Raw genomic sequence first — 25,774 nt, forward strand, 5'->3', positions numbered from 1 at the left:
GGGAGGCCGGGGACATTCACAGCCATCTTCCCACCGCCCTAGCCAACCTCCTATGCAGAAGAGGTTGGGGGATGGGCCGGGAGCGGGGGCCATCAGGACCATCTTAACAATCAAAACCGTGTCCAGGAGGAATTGCGTGGACCCATTCAGGGCTTGTGAAGAGCCGCCTTACGAGCACAGCTAGCATACAGTGTCCCGAAGGTTTAGCATCCGGAATGCACCTTCACCGGGGAAGAACAATTCAAGGGGGTGTGTGTCCTTGTGAACGTCATTCCTTATTCTGGGTAACAACGGGCCCATCCTCTTAGGCTGAGAAGATGAATGGTTCCAGAAATATGTTTTTCCAGTGGTTTTGATGGGCTTAAACTTTTAAAGACAATAAGCTACAAGTATCAATTGCCGAATCTACATGCAGAATGTACTGAATTCAATTCTGTAAATATCAATATCTTGTAGTGTTTTTTTAAAAAGTGATCTTTAAGAGACCACCTATCTTTCACGACCACAGACAATTTTCACACGACCAAACGCTCCACAGCGACGGTAGATACACGTACCGAGGTGTGAGCGTGACCGCTTTATTAAATCACCAGGAATTACGTTGGTCTTAAAAAGATCAATTGCCAGAAACCTCTTAAGTTTCAGATGTTAAACACCCTTCAAGAGAAGAGTGCGACGGGGCCACCGCACGGCCGCACGGAGTCACAGGTTGGCCCGGAAGCCTGCCTTCACGGAGAACCTCATCATGGGCTTCTCCCGGGGGCGCAGGAGGCAGAGGGAGCTGGGGAAGCCATTGAGGCGCAGGCGGCTCACGCCCCCGTCCGGGGTGATGGTGAATCTCACGTGCGTGATGACGTCCTGGAGCTCCAGGGTCAGGCTGTCGAACAAGTGACTTTTGTCGGCGGACAGCTGAAAGAGAGGCAGGGAGCGGTCCTTGTGATAATGCGGAGTGAGGCCCAGACGGGCCGGCGTGGACTCAGGGCCCGTGACCCAGGCCAGTTACTCACTGATAACAGGCTGGCTTACCACAGAGGAAGGCTAGCAGGGGGTCAAAAGCCCAGGTAATGCTAACATGAACACTCGGGTCCATGATGTTCGTGGTTCTCAGTGGTTAATTAAGTGGATACACCGATAAGAAAAAGAAAGTGAGAAGTGGGCATATTGGTGCCTCCCAGAGGCCATCACCCATCACCACGTGGGAGCACCCCTCACCCCCCACTCTGACCCACAAAGGACTGTCCTTCTACTGGAGCAAAGAGGACGCTTCTGGAACATCTCCGCGTCCATCTCACAAGAGGACACATTGTTATAGCTTTAGCTTTAAATATATTAGTCACCCCTTCTAGAAAGTCAATACACTGCAGAAACATTTTCCACACATACATATGTCCTTTGTACATGATGGTTTAAAACAAAACTTGGTTGTTAGAAATGCACACGAATGAAAGACTAGAGCCTGTCTTTCTATTCCATAAATGCACAGATACGGTTTTTAGAAGCTTGTGCGTCTTACTATTTAATCTGAGCAGAAGGTTTGGAAAGGAAATCTGAGCAAAGCGGCCCCGACGGCGGGTCCGGCCTTCCCGGGTCCCCGTGGGCGCCATACCTTCGTGACGGGAAGCAGCGGTTTCCACTTATGGCCCGGAAGCTCCCACTTCTGCTTGATCATGTCTTCCTCCTCCTGAGTCGTCAGGATGCAGCCGTCCAGCCTACAGCTGTCGGGCGAATTGCCTGTCGGGACAAATTCAGGGTCACTTCCTCCACTCTGCTTGCCCTCGGCAGTTCGGCTGACTTTTTAATCAACTCAAAGACCCAGCAAAGGACAAATCGTGGTTCTCTCTGAAGAGAAGCAAAGGCAGGACGCATGTGAGAGACGGAACGTACCCATCTGTGACGGAGGTGGATTGCCTGACGCGATATGCGGGAGTTCATTTTTCAGAGGAATCAAAATCCGCTCGATGCGCGTTAATGGGCCGGTACCTTTGAATTTGCGTGTACGGCATTTTACTTGGGAAGTGGAAGGTACCTGATAAGCATCCCTGATTGAGCGTTAATCACTTGCACACTGCTACGTGGCTCATCCCAGACTATCGGGAGGCTGGAAGACACTTTCCTTACCGCACCGCATTGCGTCACATGAAACAAAAAGAAAGACCGAGCCAAGTTAACCAGCCAGGGCTTGGCCTCGACCCCACGTGCCGTCTTCCAGGTGTGCTACGTGTTCGCCCGATAACACATGTGGTCCTGAGTCTCTCTCCTGTCTGGAATTTCCTCAGTATCGTGCCCAGTGGGGTTAGAAGACCTCAGGGGAAGGGTCCCACACTCTTCGCGGGGAGAACTGCTGTAGGGGTGCCTAAGACTTTAAGATCAACAGAGGAGGGGGTTCTGATCACAGGAAAAAAATACTCAGTGCTCCCATGCCCCCTGTGGCACATCTCTTAAGACGGTGACCTCCAAGGTGCAAGCATGCTGCTGAGGGCACATGAAAACCCGAAAGATGTGGGAGGAGGACACGAAAGCCGCTATTTCTGTTTCTGTTTCTTCAGTATCTACACACATACGTGCATATCTGTTAGGTTTCGTGTACGTGAGATTACAGCTGGGGTCGGCACGCCCCTTGGGCTGCGACTGTGCTCGTGCTGTGATGGATAGAACCGAGAGGGCCGACAGCAAATTCAGGACGGCACAGCCCAGGCTCCCTGGTTACGTGCACGTACTGGCCGTTCCTGGGCTCTAACTAAACTATCGCTCACAAAATTAGCAAGCGATTTACATCATCCATGCAGACACGCATGGACTGAAGATACTGCCAGAAACACAAGCACCCAGGAACCACAAGAAAATAGCAGGGCTGCATTCCCCTGACCCAAGATGAGCTGTTCGTCGGCTGTGTGGAAAAGTGAAAGCAGTGACCCGCTAATCAGATCTGAAATAGTCTTCCAGGGGCGCCTGGGTGGCTCAGTCGGTTGAGCGTCCCAACTTCGGCTCAGGTCACGATCTCACGGTTCGTGAGTTCGAGCCCCGCGTCAGGCTCTGTGCTGACAGCTCAGAGCCTGGAGCCTGCTTCGGATTCTGTGTCTCCCTCTCTCTCCTCCTCCCCTGCTCACACAGGGTCTCTCTCTCTCTCTCTCAAAAATAAATAAAGATTTAAAAAAAAATTTTTTTTACGTAAATAAATAAAATAGTCTTCCAAAATTAGGTCACAATCATCCATACTGTGTCTTAAAATAATTAACTTAAATCCACTACCACTGAAAAAGAACCTTGCCTTAAACACATACTGTGCCTTGGTGCAGTCGTTAGTAATCGCGTGAGGCCACGATGATTCGCAAGACATTTAAACATCAGGCATCCAAGGTATGAATATAAACTGCCACCGCTTACTGAGACAAGTAAGCAGTCGGGAAACATCCAGTCCAGCACTTATCGAAATTTCACCCGACAATTATAAAGGTTTAATAACCCCTCTTGAACTGTGTCCCTATGACACAGGTATATATTTCAGAAGAAAGTAGGTTTCAAATGCCAGCAGCACTTGTCCGAATATGTTTTTACTAATAGCACACTTTTGAAAACGTGTAGATCCCTGCCTTACAAGTCCACGTCCACCCTGGACAGGAAATGCCCCCCCCAACCAATCTCCCTAGTCCCCCCCCCATGAGAATACACCCCCATCCAGTTCTTCTGGATGGGACTAACCAGGAACGACTGCACAGGCTCTTTCCAAATGAGATTCGGGACCCCTATAGTGAAGAGTCTTAGAGCATCACAGAATCTCGGATGACTCCGGGGGGTGACCCAGCTCAACTCTGACATTTTACAAAGGGGGAAGTGGGCCCGCAGAGCTAAAGGAAGTTGCTCAAAACTGCACACCCGGAGAGAGTGCAAAAGCCAAGTGCCGAGCCCACCGTCCTGAGCCCCACGCCCACAGACCACGTCATCTGCGTGGTCTGCGTTACCAGCCCGCAGGTTCTGTGCACTGCCTGATGGTTCTACATTCACCTTTAAAATACGTCGTATCGATTTCAATTTGAGTGATCACTCCAGGATGTGCCAGCCGGAAGACTGCCCATTCGCAACCCGGAACAAGGAGACTACCGTTCTCGTCATTCTGGGATTCAAAAGGAAAAAGAATAAAAAGAAGCCAGCTTGAGGCCATTCAGGAAACGAATTCTGAAAACAGCGAGTGAAAAACGTCGACATGTGCTGATGACATTTCTTTTATTTCTTACTACGGAAGAGCGTCTCCTATGCCCCGGTATGTAAATTACTTTCTGTGTCAATTGCCCCCCTTGTCTATTATTCCTTAAATGCCTCATGTGGACTCAGGAGCTTATTGGGTAATTGCTACGTTTTTATAAATTTCTGATGTGATTTTCTATGTCGACTGTAAATCTGTGTAGAATGAGACACACAGAAGGGTCTGTATCCAACCCAGCCCCTAGGTACTCTAATCAATTCGTTTCGACCTTTCAGAGTAGATACGTTCTTGGTCAAATCTATACCACTGTGTAATCTGCCTCCAAACTTAGTTTCTGGCAACAGGAGTCGTCCGCTTCCCATTGGAAGCGTTGGCTGACACGGAGGCTAACCCAAGAGAGGGGTGTTGTCTGGGGAAGTTTTCCGTGGGGTTAACAAAGTGCAAGGTGTTTTGTTTTGCCTTTGTTTTGACTTTCTTATCGCACATTAGTTACTAGGCAAACTGAACAGCTGAGCCCCGTCTGTCACACACTCATATACGTAGGTGGTCTCACCCAGGGACACGTAGGTACCGAAAACCATGACACTGGTGGGGGTTTTTTGCCTCCAGGTCAACCAGTGAATTTATCCACGGGTTTTATATCATTAAATTGTAGACCCTTTATTACAGAACCGGCGGCATTTCAACCATTCGTTGGAGTAGCAGGCGTGGCCAGCGTGTGCGCCTTCTGGGTCCTGCCCTGATGTTACCGTGAAGCAGTAGGCGATCCGGAAAATGACGAGAAGTACTTCCGGAATGCTGCCTACGAGGTTCCGGAAGGAAGCGCTTCCTTGATGTAAACTTAAAACAAGACAGAGGAGACTCTGAATCGTGGCCGTTTTGAACTTCTTACCTCTAACACCGGTGGCCTGTCCGGCCTCCTTGCGGTCTCCCAGCCATCAGCCATAGACCTAGCCTTGCCGACTCCTGCCAGAAATGACATTATTTAATGGGAGTGTCACAGCATTTTATCTTAAATGTGAGAATGAATGCATGGGAGTAACGAAACCACAGATCCCTTGTGCCTGAACGTTGCTACATAAATTATTGCCATTCAACTTAATGTTTTCATAAATTCACATGCAGCCATAGGGTAAGTTTTACTCTTCCCTTTCAGCCAAAATTAGGAAGGAAAATTAGGAGGGAAAACTGATTTACTTCACATCATAAGGGCATCCAATCCTGTGTGTGGATGGTTGATCTCATCCGCCCCCGTGCTTCAAGATGACACCTCCTAAGTCGCTCATATCCTATTGGGGTGCTTAGTGTGGGTTCATACCATATTGGGGTGCTTAGTGCGGGTGCCCAGACGCCCCAAATGCAGGCCAGCTCCCACAGCAGCATCTCACCTATCATATTGTTTGGATGCCCAAAGTGTGCGTTGCTGAATCCTACACAGGCGCCCCCGTGAGCGATGGCTGCGAGGTCAAACGGTTCCTTGGGATCAGTTGCGGTCCAGTCCTTCTGTCCACAACCATACACTCTAAGACGTGCAATCCCACCGTCTGAGAAGGAAAGAGGCTGTGGTCATTTCTTACTTGGAGAGGGGGCTGTTTGTGGGTCATAAACGACAAAGCTCTCCACACCTGTCTGCTCTGTTCCTCAAATACACCAACCCAGCTGCCCCAGGGCCTTTGCACCCACCATTCCCTTGTACTGGAACTACTTTCCCAGCTCTGCAAAAGGCCATTTGTTGTTCTTAGGTGTCACCTTATGTGTCATGGCGTCAGAGATGCTCTTCCTGTCACTGTCTAGTTATCTCCCTCCAGCTCTGCCTAGCCCCGCCTGATTCTCCAGGTTGGGTGAGTCATCATCCCCTCCTGCGAATTTTCGCCAGAGCTCAAATCACAGCCTGAAATGATCTTGTCATGTATTTGTTTAAGCCCTTGCTATCAGTATCTCAGAAGCAGAATATAAAATCTTTGAAAGCCAGAATAGTGATCTATCTCGTTTGCTTCTCTATTGTCTCTACCTAGTACTGGTCCTGGCACACAGCAGGTGCTGACATTTCTTATTGGATTAATAACTCCAGGAAGGTCAAAGAGCTGTTGGAAGATCCACCAGAGATATAATGTTTGGGGCCACAGATTAGCGTTGCTAAATACCACACAGACTCATACAAGAGCCTTATGTTTCTATTTTTGTAAAAACACTGACTGAGAAGAGGGAAGATAATGTTCACAAAACCAAATCGCTCTGAGAACCACAGCAGCCTAGAGTAGGTCTGCAGAGCACACAGTAGCCGCCAACATCAACTCACATTCTCGGATTCTGAGAAAGCGAGTATTTTATGTGTTTGAATAGTACTTCCTGGAAGATGGGAGGAAGCTTTGCATAAACAGCTTTCCTCATTATTCTACTGAAACCAAGCCCTCATATTGTTCCACGAAAACCTTGATGAAAGTGAGTGATCAGAAAAGAATTCAGTAGAACGGTCTTGATATTTGCAATAAATAAAACCAGACTGTGTTGGCATAAAACCCTAAAAATTACACCAGAGGGGGTCATTCAGCAGAAACTAACTTAGGGGAATCCCTCCTCTGGTTCACGGAGCATCGGGATTCACTCCGACGCACAGAACACACTTGCCTGTTGAGTGAAGCTGATTTTAGGTCTTTAAAAAATAAGATTCTTCTTTACAGACTTCATATCCAGCCTCGCTTTTAATCAAAACTATCAGGGACATCAGGCATGCCACTCCACGCTCTGAAAGTGACTCATCTAAAGCAACCTGTTGCCACTCCAGGACAAAACACTGCTTCCTTCCCCTTTATACTTGAACCCCGGGGAAAATATTTGTAAATCTGATAAAGGATTTGTATCTAGGATATACAAAGAGCTCTTACGATTCAACAATAAAAGACAAAAACCCAACTTAAGAATGGGCAAAAGATCTGAAAAGGTATCTTTCCAAAAAAAACATGTAGGTATGTGTGTGTGTGTGTGTGTGTGTGTATATGTATATGATCTGTACATAAACACACACAAATGGCCAAGTACAGAACTGAAATATGCTCATCATCATTAGTCCTAGAGAAACGCAAGTCAAAACCACAAGGAGACCCCATCCTCTAGGATGGCTCCAATCAAACAGGCAGATGACAGTACGTGTTGGTGAGGATGTGGAGAAACGGGAACCCGCCCATGCTGTCAGTGACAACGTAAGATAGTGCCACCATGGTGGAAAACAATGGGAGAGTTCCTCCAACAATTAAAAATGTAGCTATCAGGGCGTCTGGGTGGCTCATTAAGCATCCGGCTCTTGATTTCGGCTCAGGTCATGATCTTGCTGTTCATGGGATGGAGCCCCACGTCAGGCTCTGTGCTGGCAGTGTGGAGCCTGCTCGGGATTCTCTCTCTCCCTCTTTCTCTCTACCCCTCCCCCACTCACATGTGCATGTGCTCTCTCAAACTTTATTTTAAAAACATAAATAAAAACATAGTTATCATATGACTCAGCAAGTCCAATCCTATGTGTATACCAAATGAAAACATATATCCACACAAAAACCCGTAAAGGAATATTTACAGCAGCATTTTTATAGCCAACGGGTGGAAACAACCCAAATGTCCATCAGTAGATGAATATATAAACAGTACGGTTTATCCATACAATGGAGTATCGTTCCTCCACGGAAAGACATAAAGTACCCCTCATAACGAGCCTTGAAAACATGGTAAGCGAAAGAGGCGAGTCACAAAAGACCATTTATGTGAAATGTCCAGCATGGTCAACTCTGTCCAGACAGAAAGCAGACTGGTGGCCGCTGAGGGCCGAGGGAGGTGAGGGTTGAGAGCAAGATACAGGATTTCCTTTTGAGGTGAGAGTAGTGTTCTCAAATTGAGCGTGGTGATGGTTGCACCTATGCTGTGTTTTTCCGCATATACCCGGCTAAACCGTAAACCGCTGAACAGTGCACTGCAAGTCGGTGAATTACATTACAACAAAGTTGTTAAGTAAGAGAAAATGAGGGACTTTTGCACACACCGCCTCATCTGCTGGTGCACCTGGCGAAATAGAATTTGTTAGGAGACATTTAACCTGATACAACTCCCTCCCATCACCTCCTAATTGGCCTGGTGCTTTTTCAATAACTACCAACGGATGGCTGGGCCGCGACGAGAAGTTCCTAGGGCACAAAAAGGGGCCACCTGTCACCCGAAAATGCTAGAGAGATAAGTGCCTTCACCCTGAAACGTGCCCACACCAAGTCAAGAGGCCACAAGACGGCAGATGGGGCCACATCATACTTACCCGGGAAAATGTTGAGTCTTACGTGAGTCCACCTCTGCTGGGAGTTGACAGGAAAATAATTGTGGCTGGAAGCAGGCTTTCCTGGTTTAAGCTCTGTCATGGGGACCAAGTAATTCCAGTCGTTGGACCCCAGCTAGCAATAAATAGAAAGTGTTAGCAGTGGCCCCAAGGACAGTAAATTCTCTCACCCTGGTGCTCGTGTGGGGCCTACAGGAGAGAGATGCTTTAAACAAAACCTGATGATGGCTGCCTAGTAAAATACTTCAATAAAAATACTGATAAAGATCAAGTCCCAGGTTTAATAAGCAGACTACAGCCCTGAGGACTTTTCATCCAGATCGAACTAGGCACCGGGCGATGGCAGCAGGGGAACGGGCAGGGAGGGTTGGGAAGAAGGGACAAGACCTGGGACTCCCTCTGAGGATTCTAGAAGAAACCAGAATTGGTGACGTGAACATCGGTGCACACCAGGCTGCTCCCTTGGACCCTGAGACCTGGGGTGAACGGGTTGACCTGAACGTCGTGACCAGCATTCCTCAGACTGAAGGGCCTGTGTGTTGTTCCTCTCACTGTTTATTTCCCAGTCTGTTATGGATCAACACTTTCATAAAACACAATATAAATTAATGACTGGACAAGCCTTAAAAGACAGGAATGTACAAAAAAGCACAAGTCCACGTGGTTCCTTTGCCAGACTCAGCAGGCATAAAAGGTACGTAAAGTCGTACTCCCGATTTCTGTATTTATCTTATCGGGGTAGCACCTGGCAGGTAGCAGGGCCGGGCAGACCCCCTGGGACACATCGCTAGACCTCACTCGGGCTGTAGAAACCATTTGTGACGCTGGACGAGTAGATGAGGAGAGGCGTGAGTGGGTGGGGTGTTCCTAAGAAGCACCCTCGTGGCCAGGCCTGTGCCCTGGCCACCGCGACAAGCCGCCGACCCTGTTAGCAGACGCACCTTAGCAACAGCCTCAAACTCCGCCGGGGTGGCCGCGGCCCCTGTCCTGGCTCCTCTCTGTGGCATTTCTGGTGCTTTATCTGGAGGCAGAGGGACCAACGCGGTTACGTTTCGCGTTCGGAATCAAAGACAATATACTCCTAGTGGGCGGTCTGCTCGTTTCTATTCCGCCAAATCACCCCAGAGAGAAGCTTCCTTAAGTCAAAGTATCAGATGATCAAAGTGATAGACTTGCTGAAGTTCCTCGACATTTGAAATACTGAGTAATTCCAGAAGGTGCTGCAGTACATTTGGTAGTACTTTTGCTCGTCAAAATACAACACCTCCAAAATACAACATCTCCAGGGTGAGTCTAGCTGCAGCAAATCTATCACACGACTCGAGTTTTCAGGAGTCGGATCAATGGAGGTTCTGGAAAATTGCAACGTCAAGGCCAGAAGAAGACCGTCCCCCACGGCATCCTTGGAATCGACACTTGGGCGATCCCGAATTGGACTCCGAAGGAATCCTCCTTTTTGGCATCAGGCATTTCCTGCCTCTGCAGCACCACCTGTCCTGTCCTCACCTACGTTCTCAGGTGCCGCCAGGGTCGGGAGCAGGGCCCGTCCCCTTCCGTAGAGCCTCGTACAGGGCTGTGGACACAGTGCTTTCAGCGTAAATCTGCCAACCGGCATGATTTATCTTCCCTAAACACGTGTACGTACACACACATCGTGGTCCCTGCTTCTAAAAACAGTAACGCTGGGACCAGCATCAGACGGTACCGTCGAAGGAGCGAAAGCAGGGGTCTGACTTGTACTTATGCTTCGTCCCACGAGGCACAAAGAACCCCTTCCTGACAACTCCGTGGCTGCCGCACTCTTGTGCCCACAGGGACAGCCACCACCCCACAGCCGGCCCACGCCTGGCTCCACGCTGTCCAGCAGCCCACGCGCTGCCCTCCCCTGCACCCTGCTCGCCCCAGCGAGGCCCCAAGAGCGTGGGAACAATGAACTCCACACGTGGCCAAGCTAAAACTCAGAAACCACGGAACACTGCACTGGGAACCCAAGTTCTAAAGCCTGTGGCACTAACGTGGCCTTAGACACGTTGCTGAACCTGTCTGGGCAGAAATTGGACAGGGCGGGGGTGCTGGGGGAGGGGGGGCAGGCCAGGGGAACGGTTCCCAAGGCACCTCCTTCCAGGTTTGCTGCTTGGATTGATATCCGAGGAGCGTAATCTCCCATGAAGTAGGAAATGTCCACATCGAAGCCCCGGATAATTCCTTGTATCCCCAGCTTGATGATGCACCAGTCGTGACCTACGGGAGGGAAGCGAGGGCATCCCCATCAGGCATAACTCGGCAGACAAAGCGCGTGATTGAACAGGACCGAGATGAAAAAAAGACTCAGCGACACCCCCTCCCATCCCAGAAAAGGGCACGCAGGGTCACTCTCGGCTGTGACGTAAAGATGCCCTCGGCGCGGCCACGCACGCCCCGTGCCCCCACGACAGCCCTCCGCCCCAGCCACGGGCCTTGGATCCAGGGAGACCCGATTCTGTTTCCACAGTGAAAACCGGCCCCTGCGAGCCTCCTTCTTCGACTGCGAATCAGGGACGAGATCAGCTTCCAAAACTCAAATGTGACTGTGTCCAGGGTAGAGAACAGCCCGCCCCGCTCGGCAGGTGCTAGACGCCCGGCTGGGCCTCTGGCAAACCGCTTGCTCGCCGTCGCCTCAGGCTCTGCGGGGCCCCTCCCCGCAGCTGCTAAAGCGCGAGAAGTCTACAAGCCACAGGTCACCCAGTACTCCCTGGCTACTTGTGGTCACGTGCAGACCCGGCCTGGAAATGCCCAGATTCATCAGCAGCTGCTAATGGACCTGGGAAACATCTAGGACCTCGTAGCACTTGACGCAGCCAAAGAACCCAGTTATCAGCTGGATAAGAACCCGGTTACAAAGCCGATTTAGTTTGCTCTCACAGGCGCGTCTGCAGCTTTAACAGGTGTATTTTCATGGAGCCTGGTGAGGAGCAACGAATAAAAGCCGGCCCTTCTCACTGGTGACGGGACGGGGGCTGCGTGGGCGAGCCCGTCTACACAGCAGTCAAGGAGGGACCAGAGCACCCTCTTCAGAGAGCCGTGTAGACGCAACGCACACACGCACGCCACCCTGTGACGTTGCCACCCCGCTCGGGGAGGCGCGCCCCGCCCCCCGCAGCCTCACCAACACCCCCGCTGTCCCAGCAGCACATCCTCCTTTCCACCTGATGGCGCACAGACGACCCCTTCCTAAACCCTCCGAGCCTGATGTTCCGAAGGGTCACGTGAGGTCCGGGGACCCGGGACGGAGCTGCCAGAAGGCACCCCGGCTTCCCAACACCCGCGTTTAACCTTCGCCGCGTTGCCACGAGGAGCGGTCTCAGTACCTGGAATCCTTTTCCTTCTGGTCTCCCATCCATCCATCCACTTCCCAAACTCCGTGTATTCGTCTTCTCTGAAGCTTGGGCTTTTGCTCTAAAGCAGAGACGGAGGCAAGGGGGTGGTTGCCATCCCTGCGAGGGCCTGGCCCGTTTTGTCCCCCCGAGGGACAGGAGACCCACGCCAAAGGGGACTCGGAGGGAATCCCCGGCCGGCCTGGGGGTGCCTGCCGTGACCCTCGCACTCGGGTAACCCGTTCCAGATCAGGAGAGGCCGCCCCATTTTGCGACACCTCCAGAGAAAGAAATCCTGCTTCTCTGCGGCCCTCGATGCATAGAATTAACTGGCCGTAGCGACAGCTGAAACCCCATCGCAGTGAATTCCGTGGCCCCACAAACGGCGCAGCCCCCCCAACGCAGCCTACGGCATCCTGAAAGAAAGAGCCAGAAAGGGTACGTCTCCCAGGCAACCCAGAAAAGACTGCTTAACAAGGAATCCGGCCCAAGCGCGTGAGGCGTAGGCGGGATGCTGAGGCCCAGCTGTACCCTTGGACCCCGGCCCTCAGAGCTGCTCCGTGTGTAGACAGCTAGCCTGTTCCTTTTAGTGGCTACACAGTGTCCCATATATGGAAGTTCATATATGGGTCCCATCAATGGACGGTTGGATTGGCTCTTTCCCCTCCAAACAACACTGGGATGAGTATCTTCTACACATCTTTGCCTACTTTTGCAAATAATATAAACCCGTGGAATAACAGGTCAAAGTGTGTAGGCATTTAAGTTTTCTATAGACAGACATATGGTAAGATGAAAAGAGCTTTGACATCTATTACTGTGTGACCTAGAACAAGTAAACCAACATCTCTGTTCCCCATTCTATTGTCATTTTCTCTGAGGAGTAAGCTAAGGTATGTAAGATGTCCTTGGAATGTCATACTTTAACATGCTCTAGACCCGGCCAGGTCCTGCCCGGAAAGAGGGGCCCGGTCACCAGGGTGACGACCTGGCCGGTAACCACGGTGGAGGACAGCATGCTGCCCACTCACGAGAACTCACACCCCACGGCCGGCGAAGCAAGGTAGCAGGATTCCAGCCGAGGTTCCTTTCTTCCCTATATTTTCAGGTTTGTTTTTTCTCTTGTTTTGTTAATAAGCACGTCCTACACTTTTGCAATTAGGCAGGTAAGACGCGTCCCCAAAATTCAACGTGTGTGCCCAGATTATGAGCTCTGCGTGAGACAGAGGACAGTACGCAAGGATCTCAGCGACTTTCCCATAAAGCCACGCGGCCCCCCACGTCCCTGTGTCCGATGCCCGTCTGTCTCCAATGTGTCTTAGCACGAGCCGGTGCGGATCTCTACATGTTTCTACTGTTCCAACGTGCCAGTTACCGGTCCACACTCCAGGACTCCCATCTCAAACATCCGGGCAGATTCTAATTGCCGTGTCGGCACAGATGGCTCTACCCCAACGCTTCATGGTGCGGGGTGCCCACTTACGATACCTTTACGGCGCGGGATGCCCGCTGACAATACCTTTATGAGGTTTTCCGCAGGAGCAAAAAAATCATCCGTTGCAAATAAAATCTAGACAAAGAAAGAAAGAGGTAAAGATAAAACAGCCATAAGTTAAAAACGATTTTATTTCGTTTTGCAAAAGACGCGGTAGAAAGAAACGTGGACTTGCCAGGGGGAGAGAACGCTATGCAATGAAGCCGCTATGCTTTTGACACGTTTAGACTTCGTGGCCTGCCTCAGCTGGTTCCAGCCTGTACTCTGCACCCCTTGGCCATCTGGATGGGGACATGCTGACTTCTTACAGTCAGGAAGAAACTACACCAACCCTCCTTTTCACGAATGGAGGACACTGGGCTTTGTGACTCGCTCGCACACAGAGCGATGGCCCAAAAACACCACCCTGGGCCATGCCTGCGGTTCGGCTGTCTCACGGTCAGACGCCCTGCAGGAGGGGGGGCCTGGTAATTCACCAGCCAAAGCGGGACGTTTGTGAGAGGGAGGGGGTTGCTACTCATCACCCCAAGAAAACAGGTGTAAATGGACTTTTCTGGACAAAACGGGCCGCGGCCCCACTGACCGAAGCCAGACCCTCGTGACAGCTGCCGTCGGGAGGGGACCCCGGGCACTGGAGTCGGGAATTAGCCGGTGATGGTTGCAAGGCCACTCGTCTGTGGCTGAAGTGAGGTGTGTTCATCAGGGGGCATTTGTTTACGTGGAGGAAGCCGTGTCAGGATGCTGTCACCACCTGTCGAGAGGGCTCAGCAGCTCGAGCATTGACGGGCACAGCGGCTTCGTGGAAGGGACACTGAAACTCCCACTACCGGGACTCTGTGGGGTCTACGCAGAGGGTCCGCTCTGGGCAAGGCTCCACTTTGCTGATGTGAGTAGCTCTCCGGAGATCTCGACACACCGCGGCTGCCGGGGCCGAGCCTCCTCAGGCAGCACTGGTTGACCCGGGCCACGGTCTCGGCAGAAGGGACCCCTCCCCCTGCCCTGCCGAGGCCGCTCCTCGTGGGTGGCGGTGCGAGCCGCGTGACGGCCCCGCGGTGCCAGCCATCGGAGCAGCCGCCCTGCCCGCGTGCCCCGGTGCCGCCTCCAGCAGCCACGAGGGACCCGGGCCGGCAGCCGGCCCCCAGCTCTGGGCTGGAAGGACTGACTCTACGGAGAACCAGCTTGTAGAGAAGGACACCTCGCCTAGCCCCGGACTTCATTGATCTCCTCTCCCCGCTGCCTGGACCACGAGTGTAGTTAGTGTCGCAGGTTTGGGCGTGTTGTGTAGGAATCGTGATCGTGCAGGCTATTAGTTGCTGAGCTATCGTTGGCAAAGCCAGTCTCAGCCTCCGAGCATAATTCGCCTCTAATGACACTACCGTCCTCGGACCCCAGCCCAGAACCTACAGGTCAGGGGAGACCTCGCTGTTCTGCTGCGGATGACTGTCGCGGAGGCAGAGTGGAGGGGATCGCGGCTGTGTCAGGGCCGACCCGCCCGCTGAGAGTCTGCAAGGGCCAAGCCCGGGTGAGCGGAGCAGACACGCGGGAACGCGTCCAGACCCGTCGCTGGCGCCTCGGCAGAAACCCTCACGGGGCACCCGGGGCCTCTCCGACCTCCCCGGGCCCATGCCCCCCAGCAAGCCCCTGATGGCTTCCAGAAACACTCAACCAGCTGGGGCACGCCTCGCTGCCTCTCCCGGCGTCCTGACCGAAGCGGCCCCTCGCCCCTTTTCCTCGCCGGCTCCCTCTCCCACTTGAAGACCCCCTGTGCAGACAGGGGCCGCACAGCCTTTCCCAGTACCTCCCGCCCCGCTCGCGGCCCCCGGCTCCCACAGCACCTGTCTCCCTGGGGGAGCAGGAGCCTCTGGAGGGCAGGACGCCCCCCTCGGCCCCGTCTGTACCGGATGACGCACCTGCGAGGTGCTGGCGCTCAGTGCCTCTGCACTTTACCGGTATCGCAGTGCCCTGTGCTTGTCAACAACTGTTCCAGGTAATCCCCACACTGACATTTGAGGACCACTGATCTATACCGTGAGAAAACACAGAGGGACGGAGGACTGGTCACAGGTGCAGGATGTCTTTTTGTTCTAAGCTTAAAGCAATACTGCCTTTGCTAGAATTGTCCCCAGTTTCTTAAAAATTCTTCGGAAGCCTTTTGCGATAACGGGCTGGACTTTCGGCCCGATTCTGGCCATTCTAGCTAGGTTCCTGCAGTGTTCTCCTTGCCGTGAGACCCCCACTTACCTCTCCTCCTACGGACTCAGAGGCCATGTCAACCAGCCGGGTGAAGTCCAGAGACCTGGCCGGTTTTCCCTCCCTGGGAGAGTCAGCCATGCTTCCTAGCAACGAGAAGGGAGGCTCGGTCAGCCTCGGGCGTAGGGGGTAGCAGAACCCGCGTGAGCAAGCCAGGCCCTCACCCGGGTCCCCCAAACCAAGGTCTGAGACACTCGACAACACACATATTGTCCAGTGGACGTGGCGGGTGCCCACGCACTCCAGGGTCCCCAACTCCAGGTTATGACTTTGTGCAAACACTGAACCGGGAGTGAATGAGAGCACACTCCCTCTGAACTACGTAAGAACAAAGTTCCACCAAATACACGAATCCCACTGCCTCAAATTGCAATTTTATTTCATTTAAAAAAAAAAAAAATTTTTCCCGGGGCGCCTGGGTGGCGCAGTCGGTTAAGCGTCCGACTTCAGCCAGGTCACGATCTCGCGGTCCGTGAGTTCGAGCCCCGCGTCGGGCTCTGGGCTGATGGCTCAGAGCCTGGAGCCTGTTTCCGATTCTGTGTCTCCCTCTCTCTCTGCCCCTCCCCTGTTCATGCTCTGTCTCTCTCTGTCCCCAAAATAAATAAACGTTGAAAAAAAATTTTTTTAATTTTTCCCTAATGTTTAGTTATTTTTAAAAGATAGAGACAGAGGACAAGCGGCGGAGGGGCAGAGAGAGAGGGAGACACAGAATCGGAAACAGGCTCCAGGCTCTGAGCTGTCATCCCAGAGCCTGATGCGGGGCTCGAACCCATGGACCGCGAGATCATGACCTGAGCCGAAGTCAGACGCCCAACCGCCTGAGCCACCCAGGCGCCCCTTTTTTATTTTTTAAAGGGGAAAATTTTTCTAGTTTAGAAAGGAATAATTTGCTTTTAATAGTGTTTAGATCCATTCAAAAATCACTTCTTGAGCAACTAGCTGGCAGGCCCTGGCTAGAAATGGGGTACACAGGAAAATGCATGCCCTGCCCACACGGACTCCCCCATGGGGGAGACCGATGCCCCAGACACCCATGCCGAGCAATGCTCTGGAACCACCCGAGACCACAGCACGGAGACGGCTCCATCCAGGAGCATCCAGGACCGTTTGTGGTATCACCAGTGGGGCTGGCGTAACTTAACCCACGCCACGCCGCACCCTTATTTTGAAGTTGATAAAGCAGAGATTTGGAGAAGGGGGGAGGCATGGGAGGAGGCTGGGGGACTCGGGGCCGGCCTAGAGGTCACCCCACTCCTAAGCCAACGGATGACCTTCGTTCCTACCTTTTTTCCTACCCCTCGTGATGAAAAGAGAAAACTACACAAAAAACATCTCATTAAGAATTATTCACACAAATCAAAACCACAATGAGATACCACCTGACACCTGTCAGAATGGCCCACATTAACAACTCAGGCACAACAGATGTTGGCCAGGATGCGGAGAAAGAGGATCTCTTTTGCATTGTTGGTGGGAACGCAAGCTGGTGCAGCCAATCTGGAAAACGGTACGGAGGTTCCTCAAAAAACTAAAAATAGAACCACCCTACGACGACCCAGCAATTGCACTATCATTTATCCAAGGGATTTATCCAAGGGATACGGGTGTGCTGTTTCGAAGGGACACACGCACCCCCATGATTATAGCAGCAATATCGACAGTAGCCAAAGTATGGAAAGAGCCCAAATGTCCATCGAGGGATGAACGGATAAAGAAGATGTGGTCTATATATACGAGGGAGTATTACTCGGCAATCAAAAAGAATGAAATTCTTGCCATTTGCAAGTACGTGGATGGAACTGGAGGGTATTGTACTAAGTGACATTAGTCAGTGGGAGAAAGATAAATATACGATTTCACTCATATGAGGAATTTAAGATACAAAACAAATGAACAGAAGGGAAGGGAAGCAAAAATAATACCAAAACAGGGAGGGAGACAAAACAGAAGGCACTCATAAATATGGAGAACAAACTAAGGGTTGCGGGAGGGGTTGGGGGGGGATGGGCTAAATGGGGGAGGGGCACTAAGGAATCTACTCCTGAAATCATTGTTGCACTAGATGCTAACTTGGATGTAAATTTTAAAAAATAAAAAATAGAACAAGATAATAAAAAAAAGAATTATTCACAATAAGGGGGCACTTGGGTGGCTCAGTCGGTTGAGCATCTGACTTGGGCTCAGGTCACGATCTCACAGTTTGTGAGTTTAAACCCTGCGACAGGCTCGCTGGTGTCTGCTCAGAGCCTGGATCCTGCTTCAGATTCTGCGCCCCTCTTTCTCTCTCGGCCCCTCCCTTGCTGGTTCTCTCTCTCAAAAATAAACAAACATTTAAAGAAAGAATTATTCACAATGGAAGAAACACAAACGGCCAAGGCACATGAGAAGTCAGCTCTCCTTGAAATCACAAGAATGTGATTCCTCATAATATGACATTTTTCCTCATGAAATGGACACTTTTTTGTAACAAACAGACACCCACCATCTGCTGTCAGGAATGTGAATTGGAACACTGTCTGTGATGATCTTGTAATAACTCAAAGAACAGGCAGTTCCCCCTTGAGCTCTTCATGCTGGAGGGTCCCTGTCTCTGCTGCGTCCTCTCACACCGGTGGCCCCACACGGCCCCCGGGCCCCTAACGTCACCCGCATGCTGGTTGTCCCCAAATACACATCGCCTTCCTGGATTTCCACCTGCCAACCCCAGCTGTCCCCGGGATGCGTGCCCCACGTGCGAGTCCTCCCAGACTCGGGCTCCCCTCCCCCGCTGGACTCACGTTGTCCTCAAGCCGCCCAAACAGCCTCAGGGTCACCTTTCATTTGTCTCCTCTTCCCCTGACGCCTCGAATCCAGTCTGAAGTTGGATTCAGAACCCTGAAATGATACGACGTATGGAATTTCCTTCCGAATTATCCGAGAAGGAGAGGAAGTACTTCAACACGTGGATGAAACAGTCTGGCCAGGACTCGATAACCGTGTCAGTGGTGATGGGTACGTGAGGGGTCCAAAGATCGCCTGCCTCTGTACACGATGAAATCGTTCACGGTAAAATTATACGTCTCACACGCACTGTCCCCATGCACGAAGAGAGACAAAGTGGGGGGAGGCATCGTCGTCTCTCTCCTGCGTCATGAAAACACCCCCAGGGGCCCTCCCTGTGTCCGTCCTTCCCTCTCTGCAGCCGTCTGTCCTCAGCGAGACACCAGACCAACCTTTTGCTAAGTAGAGTCAAAAGTTAAGACCCTGTGTGGTTTCCCAAACAGAGGAGGAGCTGGTGTCCTTCCGAGGTCCACAGGGCCCTCCCCCACCAGCCCATCCAGGGCCCCCTACGCCTCCCCGACCCCCCCCCACCAGTGCCACGGCATGTCCTACCTCCGTGGCTCTGCTGGGAGGCTCTTCCCCCCCTTCTGTGTGCCACACACCCTCCCCTCCCTTCAAGCCCGTGCTCCACCATCACCTTCTCAGGAAGGCCCGCTCTGACCCCCAGGTAGAGTGACAGGGGGACACACGGTATGACCTGCTGGTTCATTATCATCTGTCTTTCCCAACTAGACGTGTGCTCCACGAGGACAATAATCTGTCGGGTCCACTGGTGTCTCCCCAGGGCTTGGAACCCTGCCTGCTACCCACAGGCTGCACAGTAATTATTTGTCCACTAAACGGGTGAGTGAATAATGTTTTCTAACTCATTTTCTGTTTGAGAATACTAGTTCCCATGGGGCACTTGGGTGGCTCAGTCGGTTAAGCGTCCGACTTCGGCTCAGGTCATGATCTCACAGTTTGTGGGTTCGAGCCCCGCGTCGGGCTCTGTGCTGCCAGCTCGGAGCCTGGAGCTTCGGATTCTGTGTCTCCCCCTCTCTCTGCCCCTCTCCTGCTCATGCTCTGTCTCTCTCTCTCTCTCTCTCTCTCTCTCTCTCAAAAATGAATAAACATTAAAAAAATTTAGAGAAGTTTAGGGGCACCTCGGTGGCTCAGTCGGTTGAGCGTCTGACTTCGGCTCAGGCCATGATCTCACGGTTCACGAGTTCGAGCCCCGAGTCGGGATCTGTGCTGACAGCTCGAAGCCTGGAGCCCACTTCGGATTCCGTGTCTCCCTCTCTCTCTCTCTGCTCTTCCCCCACTCACGTACGCGCTCACTCTCTCTCAAAAAAAATACATACATAAATAGATAAGATACTGGTTCCCTCACTGAACTAAAATCTTCCTGAGGATGAAAAGGTGTAGAAGAAAACTACTAACGCTGATGGTGAGTTTGCAATAACGTCATGCACAGTCCACATATTGTGTGTCTTTGATCCACAACAACCCTGCGATTTTATGTTATTCACATCTTGCAAATGGAGGGAATGCACCTCTGGGAGCTCAAGCAGCCCGTATAAACCACGCAGCCGGAACGCGAACCACATTTCCGACCCGGATCCGCCCAGACGAGACTGACACGCGGGAGCCCCGGGCACACGCGCGCGGCATGCGGGTCGACCGGCCTGCGGCTGGGCAGTGCTGTGACGGCACCGGGTCCCACCTGCGCAGCGGGCTCACGCGGAGGGCAGGTCGTGGACACCGCCGGCGGTGCTGCTCAAGATCGCAGGGGCGGACTCGCAGCGCGACCGCCGGGGCTCCAGAGCTCCCTGCCGGAGCGGACGCCTGAGCTGGGACTCGAGGAGAAGAAGGGACAAGGGAGACAGCACGTGCCAGGCGTGCGGGCGGGACGGGCCACGGGGGCCACGGAAGAAGAGGTCGACATTCGTCTGCACCTACGCCGTCCAACCGAGAAGCCACAGGCCATGCGTGGCTATTTAACACGTGGAAGTTTAATCGAAATTAAATAAAATTAAGAATGTCATTTTCCCTGCCACTAGCCACATGTCGGTGCTCAGGAACCACACGTGGCTTCCGTGTTGGAGAGAGCACACGCAGCGCCTTCCGTCCCAGGAAGTTTTATTCAACTGTGCCCGGAAAGCACTGAGCAACGAGGGCGCAAGAGCCCAGCCCTCCACCGCCGTGTAGACCAACACTACCACGGACACTGCACCACAGGACAGACACGCGCCCTACGCGCAGGCTGACGTCACAGGGCTTCTGCGTAGAGCTCTCCTGCCAGGTCAACCCGTCAAGGCCGAGACACTGGCGGTCTGCCGTGTCCCGTCTCGGGCCCGGCGGCCTCTCCAGCAGGCAGCACGCGGGCTCAGGAGCGCAGAGCTCAGGGCCAGCCCGACAGGTGCCAAGACGGGGGCCTGGCCAAGCCTGTGGGTCGCTGCAGGCTTTCCCCCCACAGCAACAGCTTAGTAACCAACCTGTATCCTGGACAAGGTGACACAGTGCCAGGCCAGTCACGGGCACACCGCAAAGCCTTGCTGGGTATTTCATCGTCTTGCTCACAAAACATTTGATTTACCCGGTCGTTCTTTTGAAAAGGCCCGATGTTTTTCCCGGGCAGTTGCAGCGAGCTCCCTATGCACCAGGACGGAGCATTCTAACAGTTTGCCAAAGCCACCGATTTAACGCCCCTTCTCCCAGCTACCGGGTTTGGCGGAAAAAGCAAGGTGTCACGGCAACGTGGGGCGGGGTCCTGCGGTCCAGCCTCCCCGCTGGCCGGAGAGCAGCGGGAGGGGGAAGCTCTGGCCATCCTCGCCGTCTTTCATCTTTCTCTCCCGTGCGCCTCCCATCACCTCCACCAGGCAGTGCGTGCTGCAGGTGTGCGGAAGGGAGAGCAAGCCAGGGAGGCGTCTGACACGCTTCTCCCAGGGACCAGTCTCAAGCCATCCGGTTTTCAGGCTCCACCCTCCATCAGACAACAAGCCACTTCTGCTCTTGCTTTTAAAAAAAGAATGCTCGGGGCGCCTGGGTGGCGCAGTCGGTAAGCGCCCGACTTCAGCCAGGTCACGATCTCGCGGTCCGTGAGTTCGAGCCCCGCAACGGGCTCTGGGCTGATGGCTCAGAGCCTGGAACCTGTTTCCGATTCTGTGTCTCCCTCTCTCTCTGACCCTCCCCCGTTCATGCTCTGTCTCTCTCTGTCCCAAAAATAAATAAACGTTGAAAAAAAAATTTAAAAAAATAAATAAATAAAAAAAGAATGCTCTAGCAACGTGGATGGAACCGGAGAGTGTTGTGCTAAGTGAAATAAGTCAGTCAGAGAAGGACAGATACCGTATGTTTTCACTCTTAGGTGGATCCTGAGAAACTTAACAGAAGACCATGGGGAAGGGGAAGGAAAAAAAAAAGAGGTTAGAGAGGGAGGGAGGGAGCCAAAACATAAGAGACTCTTATTAAAAACTGAGAACAAACTGAGGGTTGAGTGAGGGCGGGAGGGAGGGGAGGGTGGGTGAGGGGCATTGAGGAGGGCACCTGTTCGGATGAGCACCGGGTGTTGTATGGAAACCGATTTGACAATAAATTTCATATTTAAAAAAATAATGATAATAAATTAAAAAAAAGACTGCTCCCTTCTGGAAATGAATGTTTCCATTTAGCAAGTCAATCAATGGGAAGCTCGTCTTCAGAAAACGTCAGTCAGGGTAGCGGTGCCCTCTGGGGTTGACGCTGTAAAGCAGGCGGGACGTTTCCCGTCCCGGCCTCGGCGGTGCAGGTGGCACTCGGGGTGACATAACCCAGCCCGTTCCTCAAACCGGATGAACACGCTTTCCCCAAGCTCCTCGAAACGCGCGTGTATTCCCTGAAAAGCACCGCGAAGCCAGGCCTCGAGGCCGATGTTCGTCTTTCCAAATGAAACCTAGTGCTTGGACACATCTGTTGGAATTGGCAGAAGTGAATCGCTTTGGGGCAGAGATTTCTCCGCGAGCTTCGTCCTCAGCCCCCCGCCCCTGGCTGACCCCTAGCCTGTGAGCCCCACGGGGGACGGGGCGCCGTGAAGGGACCCTCGCGGCGGCCCCGGGACACAGTCACTTCATCATTCTCCTGCTAAGGCTCCATCTGTGGCCAAGCCCCTGCCCCTGCAGCGGGTCAGAAGGTGCTTCACCGCGATAAAAGAGAAACAAACAGGCCTTGTAAAATACCAGAGGCGCCACCAGAGACAAATCTGAGAGGAGCATGAATCTCCCGGTGCAATTTAACGGAAACAGCCAGGGGCGGGGGGGACACAGGTAAAATTCAGCCCCAATTCCCTCTGCTGCCACTCCCACCCCTTTCCACCACTTTCCACAGAGAACTCAGGTCTGCAAAGAGCAGAGACTCTCCCCCTGAGGTACTGAGCACGCAAAGGGCGTGACGGTGGCCCAGCCCGAAGATGCTAGCCCATGCCACATGGGTATGTAGGTTTAATCCGATGCAAAAGAAAAGTCGGTTTCGTGGTCACACTCGCCGTATTTTAGGCGCTCGGAAGCCAGGTGGGGCTGGTAGCACAGGAGAGAGATTTCTATTGCTGGGGCAGGATCTGGCCATCAGTGTACATTGCAAGAGGGCACCACTGTTTCCATTTCTGTCAATGACCTTAGTTAGACATAAGGCCGATGTTCAGGAATGATCTTAAGACTCTCTAGCAACCTCTCAGCAATGCCAGGAAAGCGCCAGCAACGGTGCAAAACCAAGTTTTGCCGGCCCCTGTGACCGTGCGACCTCACCCGGCAATGGGGACTCTGCAGATGCGAGTGTGTTGACCGACCCTGAGGGGGGAGGGGCTCCTGAACAAAACAGGTGAGTCCGACGTCTAATCTCAGGAGACGGGGTGCGAGCAGAGACCTTTCTCTGGCTGGAAGCGTGCGAGGGCCGGACGGAGCCCTGGAGGAGCCATAGGCGGCGGCCGCTGGCCCCAGCAAGGAACCAGGAACCTCAGCCCTGCAAGCACGGACGCGGCCTCTTCCCTCCCCTCCCCTGCCCTCCCCAGAGCCTCCTGCACTCAGGCCGGCACTCTGACTCCGCCTGTGAAACCCAGCAGAGCAGCCAGCCGAGCCCAGCCGGACTTCTGAGCTGCAGACCGTAAGATAACAAATCTGCGTGGAGACCCTGAGGGTGTGTGACAACAACCTGACGCACCCCAGCGTTCTCTATTCGGACTTCACGACACACGAGGTCAGAGAGACGCAGCGGGCTTTCGCCTTCTGGGACGGACGACGAGGCCCCTCGGGTCCCGGGGGCCAGAGGCTGTGGCCGCATCGCCTGTGCCCGTTATCAGGGACTCGTGGGGGCGCACACAGGACGTTCGCTGGCACCGCTGGGGACCCCAGGCTGGCCTGTGTGTCTGGGGGCGCCCGGCCCTCAGCCCCCCAGATGCCCTGCTGACCGCGCTCAGGCTGTGCCGGCCCCTCGGCGGGTCCAGCCAGGTCGGCTTTAACTCACGTAGCCCAGTGAGGCTTGCGTGCAAGCTGGGGCCTCCGGGGGAAGTCTGGGTCTGGCTCTGGGCGGCGTCCCGCCACGCTTTCCATCAAGTAAGCGTCACCACGTGAGACGGGCACACGGAAGAGAACGGAGGTCTGCAAGCCTCAGCCCCGAATCTCCACTCCTGTCCTCGTGCCTTCCTCACGCCAGCTGGAGAGTGACACGTGACTGTACCCGCCGCAGAGAAGCCCGGAGAGGCAGGGTCACACGGTCACGCAAGGGAGGGGATGCGTTTCCAGGGAGGCCGCCCCGGCCCCTGTGTCAGAGCACAGCCCCGTCCGTCCATTACCCATCAAGAAAACAGTGAAGTCTTCACTGTCTCCCCCGGAGCCACACGACTGGTGTCTGTTCCCCCCACGGTGTCGGAGCCCATGGCGTGAAGAGTCTCCCACCACAGACAAGAATGCGCCCCACGAGGCCCAATCACGCTACCGGGTATTTGCCCAGGGGTACAGAAGCACTTAATTCAAAGGGGCACGGGCACCCCGACGTTCATAGCGGCGTTATTTGCGACAGCCTAGATAGGGAAACAGCCCAATGTCCATGGACTGATGCACACACACACACACACACACACTCACACACACAATGGAATATCACTCGGCCGTGAGAAAGAACGAAATCTCCCTACTTGAACAGCACGGATGGAGCCAGAGTGTAATGCTAAGTGAAGACAGTTGGAGAAAGTTAAAAACCACATGACTTCACTTATACGTGGAATTTAAGAAACAAATGAGTAAAGGGAAAAAGAGAGAGAGGGAGAGGAACCACGAGACAGACTCTTACCTACAGAGGACAAACTGATGGTTACCAGAAGGGGGCTGGGCGGGGGGGTGGGCTAGGCGGGAGACGGCCATTGAGGAGGGCACTTGTGATGAGCCCTGGGTGTCGTCTGCAGGTGACAAATCACGATACCGTACACCCGAACCTAATATTACACTGTATGCTAACTACACTGGACCTCAAATAAATAAATAAAATTTGTTTAAGTTTATTTATTTATTTTGAGAGAGAGAGAGAGAGAGGAGGAGGGGAGGAGCAGAGAGAGAAAGAGACAGAGAAAATCCCAAGCAGGCTCTGCCCGGTCAGCACAGAGCCTGACACGGGGCTCAAACCCATGAACCATGAGATCATGACTTGAGCCTAGATCGAGAGTCAGATGCTTAACTGGCTGACTTGCCCCGCCAGGAGCCCCAATAAAATTTTTTTTTAATGTGAGGTGGGGAGAGGACAAACAGCAGGGGAGCAGGGTCCAGCCTGGCACCTCACTGGAAACACCACCTGGTGTCTGGCCAGCCCCACGCCTGGCCCCGGGTCCACAGGGTTTGGGGACCCGCCCCCGCCCTTACTTCCAGCTGGCAGACGCCCATGGTGCCATTCATCCCCCGAACCGTGGCAAGGACAGCGTTACAATGGGAAGTTATGTACATAGGGGACCCTACCCTCACCTCGGAATCCGAGGTCCAGTGTTCAGGGCTGGATTTCTTGCTCCCCACAAGCCAGCCCAGGTCCCGTGGTGGTCTGGTGCCCGCAGGAGAGACTTATAGGGCCCTCACCTAGCAAGACGGAACTTTCTGGAGGTTGGCCGAGCTTGTGTGATGTCACAAGGGCAACGGGGGGAGGCGGCTGGGAGGTGGAGCACTCTTCCTGGAGAAGCCAAGGAGTCTCACGGAGCCTTGCTGGAGACCCACATCCCGGTCCCTCCCACAAACACCCACCCCCACCGTGCCTAGTGAGTGGCCTCCCGCTCCTGGCCTGGCCAGCTAACACTCAGTCTTGTCTCTAGAAGTTTCCTGCAAATACATTTACTCTGCACACCCGGCAATGCTTCT

At 53.2% G+C, this 25,774-nt stretch overlaps 1 protein-coding gene across 4 annotated transcripts; it reads right to left on the reverse strand.

Moving 5' to 3' along the window:
• Window positions 1–562: 562 nt before the first annotated feature.
• ALLC (allantoicase) lies at window positions 563–25,545 on the reverse strand. Of its 4 annotated transcripts, XM_006930498.5 has the most exons (13): window positions 25,391–25,536; window positions 18,389–18,485; window positions 15,603–15,697; window positions 13,386–13,436; window positions 11,861–11,948; window positions 10,629–10,754; window positions 9,455–9,534; window positions 8,496–8,628; window positions 5,590–5,745; window positions 5,094–5,167; window positions 4,003–4,111; window positions 1,607–1,731; window positions 563–909 (listed from the first exon to the last, which is right to left on the reverse strand). In XM_006930498.5, the coding sequence occupies exons 3-13, from the start codon at window positions 15,690–15,692 to the stop codon at window positions 703–705; spliced, it is 1,239 nt and encodes a 412-aa protein (XP_006930560.3). In that variant the 5' UTR covers window positions 15,693–15,697; window positions 18,389–18,485; window positions 25,391–25,536; the 3' UTR covers window positions 563–702. The 4 variants fall into 4 exon arrangements, with proteins under 4 accessions (XP_006930560.3, XP_003984588.3, XP_019683522.3 ...); XM_003984539.6 differs by lacking the exon at window positions 18,389–18,485 and having other exon boundaries at window positions 25,391–25,545; XM_019827963.3 differs by lacking the exons at window positions 15,603–15,697; window positions 18,389–18,485 and having other exon boundaries at window positions 25,391–25,489.
• Window positions 25,546–25,774: the final 229 nt, after the last annotated feature.

The sequence above is a fragment of the Felis catus genome, chromosome A3 (genome assembly GCF_018350175.1).
Source record: "Felis catus isolate Fca126 chromosome A3, F.catus_Fca126_mat1.0, whole genome shotgun sequence".
Classification (NCBI taxonomy): domain Eukaryota; kingdom Metazoa; phylum Chordata; class Mammalia; order Carnivora; family Felidae; genus Felis; species Felis catus.